At 45.4% G+C, this 16,714-nt stretch overlaps 1 protein-coding gene across 1 annotated transcript; it reads right to left on the reverse strand.

The window, feature by feature from the left end:
• Positions 1-1,950: 1,950 nt before the first annotated feature.
• On the reverse strand, positions 1,951-15,370 carry LOC146288438 (melatonin receptor type 1B-B-like). The gene is made up of 4 exons (XM_084697556.1): positions 15,157-15,370; positions 3,165-3,283; positions 2,508-2,852; positions 1,951-2,376 (listed from the first exon to the last, which is right to left on the reverse strand). The coding sequence occupies exons 1-4, from the start codon at positions 15,368-15,370 to the stop codon at positions 1,951-1,953; spliced, it is 1,104 nt and encodes a 367-aa protein (XP_084553682.1).
• Between the last annotated feature and the right edge of the window lie 1,344 nt (positions 15,371-16,714).

A 16,714-nucleotide genomic window follows, 5' to 3' on the forward strand; every position in this document is an offset into this window, starting at 1 on the left:
TCAATAGTTACATTTTGTAGAAGGCCATTCTTATCCCAGTCTGTTTTCTTTTGGTGGGATATTAAGCAATAACAAACTGAGAAGCACCATCTTCATTAACATATTGGCCGCATTGTTTTCTTCATATTCTTAGGAAAGCATCTGAATGCTGATTGTGATCTGCGGTGCAATTTATTTTCATTATGTTCGTACAATGTGATTGCTGTGCTGTAAAATTCAGCTACCCCAAATGGCATGGACAGATTAAATGCACGATTTCAGCTTTGGTTCAACCGACGTGAACTGCTCTCAATAACGTTTCACCAACCCCAATGTTCCTTCAACAACATCAGACAAGGTAACGATCATGTTGATTTTTATTTGTTCAATCAGGTGTTGAGGCTCTGAAGAAAACGTAAACACATAACACTTTTTCTTGTTGCGCAAACAAAACATCTCTGTACAAGCCCGGGTGCCGCACTCCCCTGTTGAATTAGCTTGGTAGCTAAATGTCAAATACATGCCGTTACATTCCTCCGGCTCTTTTCATTCACACTACCAGGATCTCGATCCGCACTCATCCCTTTGTTCCCCTCTTTTTTGCTCCCAAAATGTGGTTCATCATAAACAGAAGAGAAAACACTGGCATGCAAGTTCACTGTTGCCTGTTCCCTGGGACACAATATAGTCTCTCGTGTCCATGCTTGACATTTACCAGGATGGAAGCTGGGTAGTGACTCAGCAGAGCTATCCTTCCCAGCCCATCATACAAATACTGCATTTTCATTTTAAAGCTTCATACTGAGCTTCTGAAGCTTCTGAATAGGATTTTCTCCCCATCCATGTCTGTAGTCACTCTGCCAATCAGCATAGTTTGAGTATGCAAAATGTGTAGTATGTTTCTAAGAGGCAGTTTGAGGCGAAAATATCAGTCTTCATCTGTTGTGCTTTTTTTACAAGGAATTTGTAGCCTCACAGATCAAGACACACTGACCCAAAGTGTCAAGTCATTAAAAATAAAACATTTTGGCATAAACACTTTGATGTTTTGGTTCCGAGGTGAGGATTTGGCACTTTGAGTTTGTACTAAGTTCAACTTACTAATAAACACTGTAAATTGTTATTGTTGTTATTTTCATGGGTGTAAGGCATTGTTTTTTATAGTATTAATATTATGAAATAAGTCACATACATTTCTAAGTTCATTATCACAACCATATACTCTATATTCCATAGATCTATTCTATACATTGCTAAATTAACATGACAACCTACGGACTTATAAGCATAATAAAACCCTATTTTAACTCAAGCAAATATACAAAAAGAGAATATACTGAAAACAGAGTAAAATGTATTAAATTCCCTTCTTTTTTTTATTGTGTATTGTACTTTTTCTGGCATGGATTAAGAAGAAAAAGTTTCACAGGCACCCTGAGTTCTGAGGTTCAAGGAGCACTTTGCCCAAACAAGTTTTTTGATGATTACCTACTGATACAATTAAATCAATTGATGTAAAAAATATAAGGTTTTGGTGGGTTAGTACTGAATTTATTTTCAATCTTCAAAGAGCGTGGTATGCATGCAAATGGTATTCTAATAAGATAATTAAAATGTTCTCACTTTCCAAGGGGGGGGGGGGGGGGGGGGGAATGGGACCAAAACAGCTATATTTACTGTATCAAGTCATTACCCACCAACAGTGCTTTTACATCATTCAATACGTAGAGAAAATTGACGGAAAACAATTTGTTTTCAAGAAAAGTGCTCCTTAAAGATATGGTAAACCTTCATCAGAACCTTTGCCTCACAAGTTCAAATTAACATCACCACAAGACAAAGGCAGGCAGCCTATTACAAAAGAATGGACAGTACAGGTCACAGTTCGGAGTGTGTCTTACGTACAGTAACATTCAATGCTATACCAAAGGAGATGCCAGCCACAGTTACCAGAAAGAGGGTCTGTTCAAGCTAAGATTTCAGACTTCTGTCTTTCAGGTCTTTGAATGACTCGTTGTTGTTAAACTGCTGCCCCGGGGACGGTCTGCTCCTACCGGCATCTGTGGCGGCCCGTGACGTCTCTGTGTACAGCAGACGCGACACCCAGACGGACGTGATAATGCGCTTGTACTCGTTCCGGAAGTTTCTGTTGAGGAGGCCATAGATGATGGCATTCAGGCAGCTGTTGAAGTAAGCCATGAAGTAGCTGACCACAAACAGCCACTCAGGGATGCGAGGAGCCAGACGGGGCGGGTCTATGGCTACAGCCAAGCCAATCAGGTTGAGTGGAGCCCAGCAGATGGCGAATAGGACGAAGACCACAAACATTGTGACAAAGTTCCGCATGTCACTCGGTTTAAGGCGGGGGCCCTCGTTGGTCTTCACTTTTCTCCGCACCTACGTGAGACACAGACAAAGAGTTAGCAATCTCAACTCCCAAGCAATCCAGGTAGTCTCACGTCATCATGAGACACATCTCAACAAATGACAACACAGATCCCAAGGCAGCAAACCAGGAACACACCCACCTGGATGACCAGCACCCATATTCGTAGGTAGCAGAAGGTCACCACGGCAATGGGGACCAGGAAGTGAATCACCACCACGGCCACAGTGTAGGAGCTGCTGACGTTCTGGGCAAAAGTACAGGAGTAGACCCTGGGGTCATAGCGCAGGGAGCCCACAAACAGGTTGGGGAGGATGGCCAGGACGGTGAGCAGCCAGATTAGGGCGACGAAGAGCAGCGTGTTGCGGAGGCTGTATAGGCGGTGGTAGGAGAAGGAGTGGCAGATGTAGCAGTAGCGGTTCACGGCGATGCCCGTGATGTTGAAGATGGAGCCAATCACGCTGAGACCCATGAGAAAGCCACTCACCTACATGTATGTACGTGTGTGGGTGTGTGTGTGTGTATTATGTGTTGGTGTGTTATGTGTGTGTGTGGTTGTTTGTGTGTGTGTGTGTATGTGTGTATATGTATGTGCGTGTGTGTATTGGGGTGGTTGGAGTGGGTGGGGTGAGAGGACAGGGGGATGGAATTGTGTAAACAAGAGGGCGGCGGGAGAAGAGATTTAAGCCAAAGAACAGGATGAAAGAAGAAGAGAAAAGAGCAGGAGAATGAATATCTGATCCTTTTTCTCCTCCTTTTTCAGTTTTCAATGCGTAAACACGGCGGGAAAATGTCTCACCATGCACTGCGTGTCGCCGAGGGACCATTCGTCGTGAAAGATCGCATAGAGGACTAGGGGGTAGGGGTAGAAAGCCACCACCAGGTCTGCAAACGCCAGGCTAACCACAAACACATTACCTGAGGAGATAGAAAGGGATACAGCAAAGGTCAGACGGAAGACAAAGAAATAGAGGGAAAAAAAGCTTTCTCAACGTACCAGAAATGTCCTAATGACCCCTATTCAGTTCAACAGTAACTTGTCTTACATGGAGCCACATACAGTCTGTGCAACGGCACCAGGTGAATGTCGAGGGGTTACAATCATGGCAAATGAGTCCAGTTCACCGGAAAATGCCCTTTCTCATCAGTTAACTCCCCTTGACATCTCTGCTAGACAGTCACACACCCACGCTCCCACAGAATGCATTTGCATATACATTGGAGGACACGCACGCCTTCTGAAAAAGTGAGTAAAGCAAAAGAGTGGCATTTCGTAACCTCTCCACTGTACAACTTCTTTCCTATCGTCATCAAGCTTCCCCTGAACAATGACTGAGACAATTGTACTGGCGCCGAGGCCATAGTCTTTTTTTGTGCGTGTGTGTGTGTGTGTGCACGTGTGCCATTTTCTCTACTTAATGAAACCGGGACTGCATTTGATTTACACAGCTTTTATCACGCCATCCATCTTCATCCCAAAGTTTCACCTTCCCTAGCTATCTCTTGCATACACCATCTCTACCCTCCGCTTAATGATAATGCACGCACACACTGATAAAACTCAAAGCCGCAATTAATGTATTCCCTGTGAAATAATATTCCACGCCAGACCCATGTGAACGAGTGCTTTTTGGGCTGATTGCCGTGTGGGAGAGCACAACCCAATTTCTGTCTCACCCACGATCACAGTCACTCATTTGTAGACATCCAAGCTCTCTTTCTTTCTTTCGTTCTCTCTCTCGTTCTCGCTCTCTCTCTCTCGTTCTCTCAATCTCGCTCTCTCTCATTCATGTTCTCTCTCTCTCTCTCTCTCTCTAACATGTTCTGGGGATTACTGTAAGACCTATATTGGAAGGGCACTCTTAGCCAGACGTGCATGCGCACACATGCGGTCTTTAAGCTGCGGCTGATTGAGACGGCCTGTTGATAAGAAGTGTCACTCAGCCAGTGGCGGGACATACACACACACACACACACATACACACACACACACAAGTGAGCTACTCTGCCGGAAACGCAAAACACGGAAACGTGAGAAAGTATTGTGTGCTTGTGTTTTTGGACAGATTTGGATAGATTTGGCAGGGGGTCACATGACACACTTACTGGAGTCCTCTACCGTTCAGCTGTAAGCCTGATAAACGTTGCCGCTATATTTCACAGGGCAAGAAACGAAAGATGAACATCTGTGATCAAGCAGGAAGGTGTGCACACACACATCACGCCTGTACTACACCAGAGTCATCTGTTCAATAAGCCATGGATTAGTAACATTAGAATGACATTTTCTCATAATGAAGAGTTTGGAATTCTAAACACATATTGTAATCACATTACACAAATCAGGAATGAAGCCCAAAGCTGCCGTTGAGACACACCTTGGCGAGGTACAGATACCGTGGAAAGATTGCCACGGCGACTGACTTTGTTTGCATTTAGATTCCTTTTTGCTGGGAAGAAAAAGACCCTGTGGGTTTGAGGGGTTATGATGTGTCCATGGACAAGGGAACATATATTGTGTTAAGGTGAGACCAGAGAAACACAGGTGAATGAGTGAAATCAATGTCAAGAGAATGATAGAGAGAGACCAGGGGCCGCATTTATCGACCGTTCGTACGCTCTAATATGTGTGTAAACCATGCGTATGAATGGATCCACGCAAAAGTTGCAATTTATCGTGACAAGAGATTTCTTGGAGGGGTGCGTCAATCTAAGAATGGTTAATACTATGCGTAGCTGACTAGGAACAATTCCAAGTGGTAAAACAAGGCAATTGCATCGCGAACACGGGAACTCTATGTAGCCTATAAGATTGAAATGAATAATTCAAGCATTTCGCTTTTACACTTCTACAGATGCACTATAGAGAGCATTCTGACTGGTTGTATTTTCAGTGTGGTATGGGAGCTGCACAGACCGGGATCGCAAGGCCCTACAAAGTGTGGTCCGTTCTGCTGAGTTCATCATCGGCAGGAAGCTCCCAGCCCTACAGGACACCTACCACACACGTTGCCTCAGGACAGCTGGCTGGATTCGAAGAGACTGTCACCACCCATCCTTCAGTCTTTCTACCCGGTTGCCTTCTGGCAGCATCCGGTCGCGCACACGCAGACCAGACAACAGTTTCTACCCAAGGGCCATCAGGCCTGAATGGACACTGATATGGACATTGATTCACTGCACACAAGTCACTTATACACTGTCACTTTCAGTACTGGTTGCACTATCAGTAACCTTGCACTACTGTACCTCACTGTACTTTGCCATCAGGCTCCTGTATGGTCATTGGCATAGATCTGCAATTTTGCACTATTGTACTGTACTCCACTTAGGTTAGTATAGGTTATAGGGTTGTAATAGGTATTATGTGCATTTAGGGTTAGTATAGTGTATTATTTATTGTTATTTCTGTATTTAGGAAGTTTTAGTATTAGGGTTAGTATAGTCGATTATTTATTGCTATCTGTATATTTGGGAAGTTACACTTATTTAAACTCAGCATAGATGTAAATTATGTTCTGTGAACTTATATGACATGTTATGCCAGGTGGTTGTGTTGTTCTGTGTACCTGACAAATAAAAGACTTGAACTTGAACTACACACATTTGATAAATGAGGCCCCAGGTCCCTGAAATTGGGGTTTACCAGAGAACTGACTGACTGGGTTCAAATGAAACGCACACATAAACAGAACACAACATAAACTGTACCAAAGTGTTTCACAGGAAAAGGTCAACTGGCCACCCCAAACTGGATAAACAAATACTTACAATGTTGGGAGTCTGCCATCTGAATTTAAGGACTAATCTAGAAAAGTGTTGAGAGCAGTCATTCCTGCTCGACCAGAATGACAAGACCACCAGGCATGGCAGTAGAAGCTCTCTCTCTTCCAGACTTTCATCCTCAGCTAATTTCCCTCATCTATCTGCTCATCTAAAAGAACAGTGACGTAGGACGCCCGCTGCTTTTCTCCTCCTCCTTCGTCTGCCCGTGTCCAGTCCACCCTTCCATCTGTTTTATGGGCCTTAGCAGACTGTCAAAGACAGACAGCATCTAACTAACTAACTTTACCGTAACTCTCAGTTCCCGGCAGTTTACATTTACATTTAGTCATTTAGCAGACGCTCTTATCCAGAGTGACTTACAGTAAGTACAGGTACATTTCCCCCCAGTAAAAGTAAAAAGGCTAAGCTATGACGCTCTGCTGGAGGTCATGGATTGGTACCGTATCAGACTTGAACCGTACGGAAGGGTCTAACCAGACAGGAGGCAGAAGACAGGGTTATGTCGGCCCCGCTGCACAGGATACAAGGCTGAAAAAGAACTGCATTGGGTCTGGACTGGGGTGACTGAACAGTGTTTGTTTGTGTGCGTGTGTTATATCCTCTAATGGTATTGGTTTTATGGGTAACATAAAGACTGTGACAGCCAAGATCTAGGGTTAAACAGACTATAATTTAAGTAGCAAGTTGTTAAAGAGAAAAATGTTTATAATAAAGTCGGACTGTCAGCAAATGGTGTCGTAAACTTTTTCTACTGGCATGTTCATTCCAGCTGTTTACCTTCACCTTCACCGGAGGTAAGAACTACTTTACTAGATGGATGGAAAGCAGAAAAGTGAGTGTGTGTATAAAAGTATACAACTTTCTGGATTGGAACATGGCATGATGAACCTATTTGCAGATTCTGGGGTAGACCGTTTTCTTGTATGAATATGTAAAAGCTTGTTGTTGTGTTCCCATTCATTTGAACATGCGCACATGCACAGACACAGAAAACCACAATTGCGGAAGGTTCAAACGCTTATTTGTGGTGTATGTGCCCATTTAAAATGCATGGGTTTTCCAAGCCTGTACAGTATGTTCCGGACTGTAAATGGCCGTGATAATGCCAGGGAAAAATATCCGGCGGCAAAAATCTATAGTAAGATGTTCATCAAATTGACATCTGGTAACTAAATTACTCTGCATTTGTTTCCTATTCCTCTCGTGTCAACCGACGCACTGCAACAGGAAAGGGAAAACAGACGTACAGTATGGAAAACCGACGAGCGCTTGACAAACCGTCTCAAAAGGCGCAAAATCGTCTCATTCTAATCACTGCAAGGTAATCCTCATTTGTAACTGCTCACACTGGATTAATACGTATTCCGTTGTGTTGTCCTTGATTTATTCATCCTTTGATTTAAACACCAGTCCCATAATGAAGTCATTAATTACAACGAAAAAACGAGGAGTAATTTGGGGGGGGAATTGTCTGTACGCAGAAGTGGAAGACCTGTTTTAATGAGAAAGCGAGTAGCACTTAGTTAGGAAAGCAATAACATAAAAAAGTTTGAAGAGTCGAAGTTGACCACCCGAGTTGACCTCCGGCCCTTAACTCAGCAAGACTGTTGTGAACACGGTATACAGTCTCTATTAGCTAGAGAGTGTAGCAGACCACGGTGCGGATTCAAACTATGGTGGATGACCCCTTTCCTTGGCCCCGTAAACACGCACTAACACACACCCGCAAACAATGAGATGGGGCAATAACTACATCTCACACTAACAAGGGTATTTGGGCAAGGATAGAATACACAGTTCAGTCCAGCTGTTACGTTCTGCCATGGTGCCAAACCTTTCAGTGAGCCGGCTTTGTCCATGGTGCTGAACCTGTCAGTGGGCAGGCCTTGTCCATGGTGCTGAACTAGCCTGTCTGCCTGCATGCTGGCCTGTTTCATGGTTCTTGGTGCCAAGTATATAGTCTGCCAGTATGTAATTCTCCAGTGTGTTGCGAATGCACTAATGCAATCTATCTGGCTTCCCTCCCTCCCAGTCTGTCTCACTCTATCCCCCTCTTTTCAAAGAGACAGAAAGACAGAGACAGAAAGAAAGAAAATAGCGCAGTGTCAAGGCGCAGCTGTCCTCTCCTCTTAGACAGTTCAAGAGAGGCACGAAAGCAGACGAATAACCGGAACCCACTGATGAGGCAACAAACTAAAACTCTAATAAGCCTCTAGGTTGAAGAAGGTGGTCTATAATCTACCCAGACGCTCCCACGTTACCCCGCTCCTCATCTCCCTCCACTGGCTACCCGTAACGGCCCGCATCAGATTCAAGACCCTGGTACTGACCTTCCGAGCAGTGAACGGGACTGCACCCGACTACATCAAGTCTGTCCTGCAGCCTTACACCCCCACCCGCCACCACGTCTTCTTCAGACAACCGCCTGGTGGTCCCACCGCTCAAGACCGCCCGGTCCCAACACATGCTCTTCTCCTGCCTGGCCCCCCAGTGGTGGAATCAACTCCCCACCTCCATCAGAGACACAGACTGTCTCTCCACCTTCAAGAGAAGGCTCAAGACACACTTCCGGGAGTTCCGGGAGTACAACGGTACTTAGGAATGGTTTGCTGAACCCAATGCTAGTTTCCTCAAGGATCACAATGACTCTTGCTTAGACTGTTGCTCTTGTTGGTTAGTGGTAGCTGATTTAAACTGTTGTATTCTGTTTGAGTTAATCCTATTTTTATTGCTTTCCTACAGGTACACTTGCACTTAGAGATTCATGCTGTTTAATTGTAACTTGCTTAACCACATGCTCTTATGGTTTCTTCCCTTTAGCACTTATTTTTTGTTTGTTCACAATGTGTACTTCTTGTTTTTGGCTCCCCGCAATGCATTGGGGCTATCTTGTTGTTATTATCAGTGACCTATGCACTTTGTAAAGCTCTCTCTTGGAAGTCGCTTTGGATAAAAGCGTATGCTAAATGAAAAAACACCGGGCCATAGAATCACTGTGCTCGTACTGTGTATCCTACAATGCTCTAACACCGCCACGTAGTGACCTCTAACTGGACGTAACAATTCAACACAAGATGCAGCCCCTGCAATCTTCCTTCATGCTGGAATTGCAGAATTTCTCATGTTTCCACAAAGTGGCGCTATAGAAAAAGTCGGACTCCTGCTATCAACCAGAACGCTTTGGACGCAGGGACACGCTAATCCTATGTTTACTGTTTCAGTTTGGGGCTGAACGGTCGCTGGCATACGCACAGCCCCTCAGCTTGGCAGCTTTCCGGGCATGCAGACAGAATGTTTCAGTTATCCCCCACGCAAGAGCATACAGGAAGGATAAGGGAGGAATGATTGATAGGGTGGAGGGGTTGCAGGAGGAGTGTGTCGATGTATAGGGCTTTTATGGCCCTCACCTTTATCCTTCCAGGGGATCGTGGACCGGTGGGGGGGTTGGGGAAGCACTGGAGCAACGCCATTTCGGTTGGCCTCTGCCTTTGTCATGGAGATGTCCGATTGATAAGGGTTGAGTATCCCGCAGTGCGTGGCGAACAGCCAGGGTGTCGGAAGAGATGTTACGACCAGCTAACGAGGGCCTCTCCTCCCGCTAGCTCAACAGCACTGCAGGAAGTCCCAATGGACAGCTTAGCGCTCACTGAGCACAGCCCAGACTATAGCTGAATCGGGGATGATGAACTGGCGAGATGATTCAGTTTGGCACCGCAGTGTGTATTTGTGTGTGTGTGTGTATGTTGTGTGTTTGTGCACGCACGTGTCTTAGTGTGCGTGTTCGTGTCTGTGCGTGACAGACGGGGAGAGGAAGAGACAGAGACAAGTCCAGCAAGATTGAGAAAAGAGAGGTGACAGTATAAGTCTGAGAAAAAGTGCTTTCAACAACAAAAGATGAGGTAAAATCACTTTGCTAGGTGGAGCAAACGGAGACTCTTCACTTTTCCAGGGTGTTCATCCTTCTTAGGATCACAGCTGTGGAGGACTCACTACAGTTCACGAGATTCTTCATCTTCGAACACGTCGGTGTGCAGTCAACATTTGAGCATGTTCAAACAGGACATGACAAAGCACTCTTACAGAGAACGCTGGCCTGGCTAAAATGCCCTGTGTTAGCAGTTCAAACGCTCTCTACATCCCTCCCTCCCTCCCTTTCTCTCTCTCACTTTCTCTCCCCCTCTCTCCTTCCTGCACCCATTCTCTCTCTGTCTCTCATCCTCTCTCTCACTCTTTCCATCTCTCTCTTTCCCCCTCTTATTTTCCTATTGCTCTTTTCTGTAAAATGAGAGGAACCACAGTACATCAAAGTGTGGTGATTAAAAGGGGTTTCTGGAGTTGACAAGGGATAATTTCTGAGGAAGGCTATGTGTGTGTGTGTGTGTGTGTGTGTGAGGGGGGGGGGGGGTACGGTAAGTAACATAAGGACCCATTGAAAAGCTGTGATGGACAGGCTTAATGGTTTGCACCCATGAATTGCCAATTCTGATGTTCTCTTCAAAAAAGCGAGAGAGGGAAGAGAGAAGTTTCTAGGGTAGGCATGGCGAGACATCAACAGGAAGGAAACAGATGGCGCCACAATGCAGTACCGCCGATGCAAGCTGGAACGAACACAGCCATGTTGAGAGATGAGCGTCAATGAGTCCTAATACTCTGCAGTCCGTGACTCACTAAGCGTGTCGCACCGCTCACGGCACCAAGAACAAACCTGAGCACACACACACACACACTCAAAGATGCACATGAATTGTGATGATCAAATATATGGACGTAGAATACAACATACGAAAGCGTCCTCTTTCACGGCTAATCCCCATCAGGAGATAAACACAAGTCTTTGTGGCCTGCATGCTGAGGGAATAACACAAGTTTCGGTTTTATTCCGTGTTCGGCATGAAACCAAAAACACCCCCAGAGCCTGTCCCAATTTGTTGAACCTGAGCAACAGAACGACAGCTCATTTGCTTGGCTACTCGAAACAAATGTTTCATGGGGTTTTCTGCTCCGTTTCAGCCCCTATGGCTGACTTTCTCTGTCTTACGTAAAAAGGCACCATCGTCGCTGCCATCTGATTTTGCCTGACGTCTGAGGAACTTGCCGGAGAAGTCGTAATTAATTCTAGTTGACAAATGCGCCGACAACGAAGGCCTTAAGAGGCTCAGGGCGCTCTGACTCGTGACATTTAAGAATGATGATATTTCTCCCTTCAGACTGGGATTCACAGCTCACATGCACATACCTTCAGAAAACAATATGGGATTCAAAACACTCAAATTAAAATTAAGTCAGTCGCATAAATTATGTATGTTAACCTGACTTAATATTACCAAATGTATGTATTCTTTTTATTATGTACCATACAGATACTTGATCTAATGGGCCCATACAGAGATGTAATTTCAGTCAATGGCTGTAGAAGAAAGGTTTGACGGAATGTTGAAGGTAGAAAACACCTCTGATTTTCATCAATCATACTAAGCCAACCACCTGCTACAGTAGCACAACAGTAGTTCCAAACTGCTGGAAAATACATGAATTGGCACTAATTTCAATATAATTCTACTTTCTTTGCTGTTTGCATGCAAGCAATGTCAGTGGAGGCTTCAGAAAGCACACATAAATTTGTCTGAGTATGAAATCAAATCAAATCCTTAAAATCTGTGGCCTTGGTTTCCACAAAGTGTCTTCTAAGAGTATGTTCCCATCTCTCTTATGTAAATTAGAAACTCAAGTTGTAACTGCATATCTACAAAAAGATCTCCTTTCGCTCAAAAGTAGAGAAGGCCTAATTAGTGCTAAAAACATATCTCATTTGGAAAAGGATGTGTTTTTCTTTCAACTACTTCACAAAACCTCTCGTTTGTCGACAGGTCGGAAAGGACAGACCTTGAGCCTTGATTTGTTCGACGCAAACAACAGACCGCAGTTCTCTGTCATACATCCTTAATGTCCGTACTTTGCGTGAAGAGACTTTGCCTCGTAGCAACTGGAGCAGTCATTTCCTGACCTCATGTCATGCATTATTTTTACAACTGAGGACACGGCAGCTCGCAGCGGGACAGTCTACTTACACAATTACTGTCACGCAAGGCTGTTCTGGGACTCAAGTCGGTACATCTTTTTCACTATAGCTACTGTATTGATGTCTTTGTCGACTTCAAGTTTAACAGCGTTTTAAGACGGCCCGGCTGAAAACGGGGGTGTGAATGTGGTTAAGCTTGGAATGTGCGTGGGAGGGGGAATCCAACTTTTCTGAACATGTCAACCATAAGTGCTTGAATCGGTTCACATTGAAGGGTACGCGCTCTCCTAAACAGGTGCAGTTCGAAGGAAGAGGGAGCGAGAGGAGGGAGGGGGAGAGGAGAACGAGGGAGAGAGAGATGGTACGAGGGAGCGGAAGGGAGAGCGAAGTGAAGGAAAAGAGAGAGGGGATGCTTTCTGTGGGACTTTTCGAGCTTTGTCAACTCAGTGTTGTGTGGTTGCGGCCAAAGTCATTCATGTTCTTCCTTCTCTTGTCTCTCACTTCCTTCATTCCCACACGTCCCTTTTTCCTCCTCTCCCACGCCGTTCTTTAACCTTTTCGGCCTCTCCCTCGCGTCAAACTCGGTTCAACTTCGACACTGGCGCAGCACCACAACTACACCTCGCCCCGTTTTCCTCTCATCCAACTTCTGTCCTTTCTCTCCTCACTTCCCTCACTGCTCTCACTCTCTTCTTTCAGTCACACTCGCTCTCTCTCTCTTTTCTCCTCCAACCCATCCCTCGCTTCAACCACCTCATCGCCCACCATGGCCTTGGGGGTCTTTAGAGACGGTTATATAAGCCTCGTCAAATTATCACAATGCATGTATAATAGATAGGAGAGAGTAGTGCTGTGAAAGAGGATTTGAGAAGGAATAAAAGGCTAAAAAAGGACTCATCCTTAGCTTGGCAGCTGAAATAGGTCAATCAGACATGTCCATGGACGGCAGATGAATGTGTGTGCGTGTGTATCTGTGCGGTGTGCATGCTGACATGCATGTGTAATCGTACAGCGTATTTCCCACTGTGCTGCACTCCAAACAGGGGTTTGATGGCAGTTCCATATGGCAGTGCTGCTTCCCATATCTCCGGCAGGGACACTCATCATGGGGGGTCATGATGAGCCTTTTCTCTCTCTCTTTCACAGAGGGCTGTCCTTCGCTCCCCCTGCTCAGCAGGGAACGAGAGAGAGAGTTGTCTAGAACCTTCCAGCATGACATGAGAGAAAATGGTGGGGGGAGGAGGGGGGAGAGAGAGAGGACCAGAGCGCGAGGGAAAGAGATGAACGGACAGAGAGAGGGCTGCTGTGGGTTTACGATGCCCTCTAAAGAGGAACCACAAGGTCTACTGCTGTCACTTCCTCCCCACCTCTGCTCCTGATCCACCCAGACTCATAACACCATCCCTGAGGGATGCAAACAGTCAGCAGCACTCAGCAAGCAGCAGTACCTACACAGTGACGCACGCACGCGCGCAGACAGAAACAATACACGCACGTTGAAAGGCGCCATCACGCGCGCAGACAGAAAAAATGCGAGTTTAAAGGCATAAGACGGGCACAGAGACACACACGCACATTGTAGAAAAACACTTTTGACCACGAGTGCATGCATACAGATCTGCATGTCTTGTGTGCACTCTACCTCTCCTCATGCTAAATAGATCAGTGGTATGAGTCCTGTTGGAATAGTAAAAGACTTCTGTACATGGCAAATGGATAATGGCTGTGGAACATGGCACAGGGCCAAGCAATTTACAAAGGGATGTTCCTCTCCATGGAATTATGTAAATCAATGTAATCCATGCATCAGATTTTCAATTCATTCATCTTTTTTACCTCTCTCTCTCTCTCTCTCTCTCCAATGCCATCTCCAACTCAATGTCAATCTCTGACTTTCTTCCTCTCTCTTTACCTCAACAGGCCTAATCCCTCCTTCCGTCTCTGAGCGTGCCACCTTGCAGAGTCAGGTGTCGTATAGCGACTCCGAGAAAAACAGCTTTGGGAGCTTTTTAATGTTCCTGCTCCTTCATGTGAACACTCTCCCACTACCTCTCCCCATGTCTGGGTCACCTGGCACATTTTATTCTGAGCACTCACAGCCACACACACACACACACACACACACACACGTTGTTACTTTCACACGCAGGCTGATGAGTCTGGAAGGGATAAGGGTGATACACGTGTGTGTAGAGAACGAGAAAATAAGAGATGCTTTCTAAAGTACACTGAAGCTTGGTCAAAGAGTGAGCTCCTCTTTGAAGACCCCAAACGCACACTTTCATATCTACATGTGACACACACACACACTTTTCTTTAACAGCCTCAAATCAACTTCTTTGCTTCAAAGAGTGTCAGAGTGACAACTCACCCTCGCTTACTGTAGGAAGCCGGTATTGCAACTGGTTTATGGGCTACACAAACCCATCGAATCACCTGGGGATCATTAAAATAATATCCTGATCCATATTCATGAGCGCTAACAGATTTTCAAACTCTAATGCACACAGACACATACCTACACACATGTGCGCGCACACATACACAGTTTAATTACATTTACATCCCCCCACGGATATTAACTCATTTGAACTAACTTTCACCAGTTTCAATGGTGCTGACACACCAGAAATAGACCTGAAGCCCTGGGCTTCAACACACACATGTTCAAGCACAGGCACACAGACACACACACACACACATTGTTGTATACTAACCTCACTTCTCAAGGTTAACTTACAGTGGCTTTACATGGTGTGTAGGTCAACAATGTTCATATGGAGATTGATTGTTTTCCCCCTTTTCAATAAATAATCATTTCAGAGCAACACACTGTGATGTGACAGCACACGACCAGATCAGGGTTAATGAATGAAATAGGCTAACCACATAGCCTACACCTGAACCTATCGGACGGGTGCTTCAGTATTCATATATACTGAAAGGCTTATGTTTTTAAATGTATCTTGTTGCCACCGGACCTTACCAGAATTCCTCAGCTTTCGGTTCCTGAATACCGAAATGATCACGAGCAGGTTGCCGAGCACGTCCACCACCGTAGTGAAGATCAACACACTCGCCAGAACCGCTATTGCCCATGCCGGACGCGTTCCATCCTCACCCGCCAGTCCGCGTTCTACCTGTCCGTACCCTGACTCTGGGTCTGTCCGGTTCTTCAGGATATCGAAGGAGTCAGGCATCCCCAGCCAAACCAATCTGAACCTTAAGTCCCCAAACAGCCGCCAATAACAGTGATCCCTAAACAAAACATCGTGCTCACGTTTGTGTCTCTCCGTGAGCGCACGGCTGGAGTTGGTGATCGCAGGGTGATACCCGTGGCAGCATTGGAAAAACTAAACCGATAAATGCAGCTGTTCAGTTGACACTCAAAATGAAACCAGTTTATCGTGATGCATTATTACGAGTGTACGTCCTCGCTATGTTTTGTTCTATGGAAGTCTGTTTGGAGGGTCTACCTGGAGACAGTGCGCTTCTCCGTCCACTTGCTACGGTACTAATATCCTTGTGAGTGCATGGTCGGTCCTGACCGAGAGAGTGTCGGAAGGCAACCTTAAAGCATCTTTTCACTTAAAGTCACATTTCGGATATTTCATCGTCGAAATTCTGAGTGTAATAGGTAATGGGATATAAAGTCACTCTTTAGCATTCCTCCGCCAAAGTGTGGAATGAAAAAAAAGGTGAACTCAAATGTATTAGGTTCGTTTCCGCCAACCCCGAATTATTTGGCGAGCGTAAGGAGTGCGCTCGGGATCAAGACCCTGACGGTCCAGTGAGTCGAATACCATCGTACAAACTCCGGGGAGGTGCGGTCGCCCATCTCTCCGTGTCTCTGCAGGGATGAAGGTTTCAACTACACATAATATAAGACGATGCCAGCGTCCCTCTTGGTAATCTTTTAGGCAGAGAGAGAGAGTAGAGCTGGAGAGTGTGAGACAGACATATAGACAGACGCATATCCTAGCACATTTCTTACAGTAAAAGGTGAAGTAACAAACAGCTAGGGGAAGTTGAACATTCAGTGCGCGTTAATCACTTTCGAAATTTGAGCGGACAAGGTTTACTAACCTTAAAACAAGATCCCCCCCCCTCTCTCTCTCTCTCTCTCTTTCTCTCTCTCTCTCTCTCTCTGACACCATGCTGAGTTAGGTATGACTAAACACACTAAACGCTCTCATGTAATCATTCCCATCAGAGGAAAATACGAATATATATTTAAAAAATCGAAGAACATTTTCAAACAGCTTGGTCCATAAAAGTCGAATGCAAATACGAAACCACATGTACAAGTCTACAGTGGGTTACGCCCCTGCACTCAAGTGGGCAGCCTCCTGCTAGACTACACAGCCGACTTTGCTAAAAGCCAAGGCTTTTCAATACTTCTACTGAATACTACTCGTTTAACTTTGTACGGCTTTGAGCCTTTTAAAATCTTCTTTGGTTACTCAGTATTTGAGGGGTCTCCCAACCCATCTCCTAAACACAGGCACGTGTCGTCTTTCATTCTGGGAGGGAGTTGTCATATT

Source organism: Hypomesus nipponensis, chromosome 5, assembly GCF_054491055.1.
Source record: "Hypomesus nipponensis isolate SF chromosome 5, ASM5449105v1, whole genome shotgun sequence".
Taxonomy (NCBI): domain Eukaryota; kingdom Metazoa; phylum Chordata; class Actinopteri; order Osmeriformes; family Osmeridae; genus Hypomesus; species Hypomesus nipponensis.

What these genes read in the sequence shown, in the direction of transcription:
- LOC146288438 (XM_084697556.1), bottom strand. Translation starts at nt 15,370, where the DNA reads ATGCCTGACTCCTTCGATATCCTGAAGAACCGGACAGACCCAGAGTCA. An exon ending in CCGAAAGCTGAGGAATTCTG is followed by an intron (nt 3,284 to 15,156) that starts GTAAGGTCCGGT and finishes CTATCTCCTCAG; the next exon opens with GTAATGTGTTTGTGGTTAGC. An exon ending in TCGGCGACACGCAGTGCATG is followed by an intron (nt 2,853 to 3,164) that starts GTGAGACATTTT and finishes ACATACATGTAG; the next exon opens with GTGAGTGGCTTTCTCATGGG.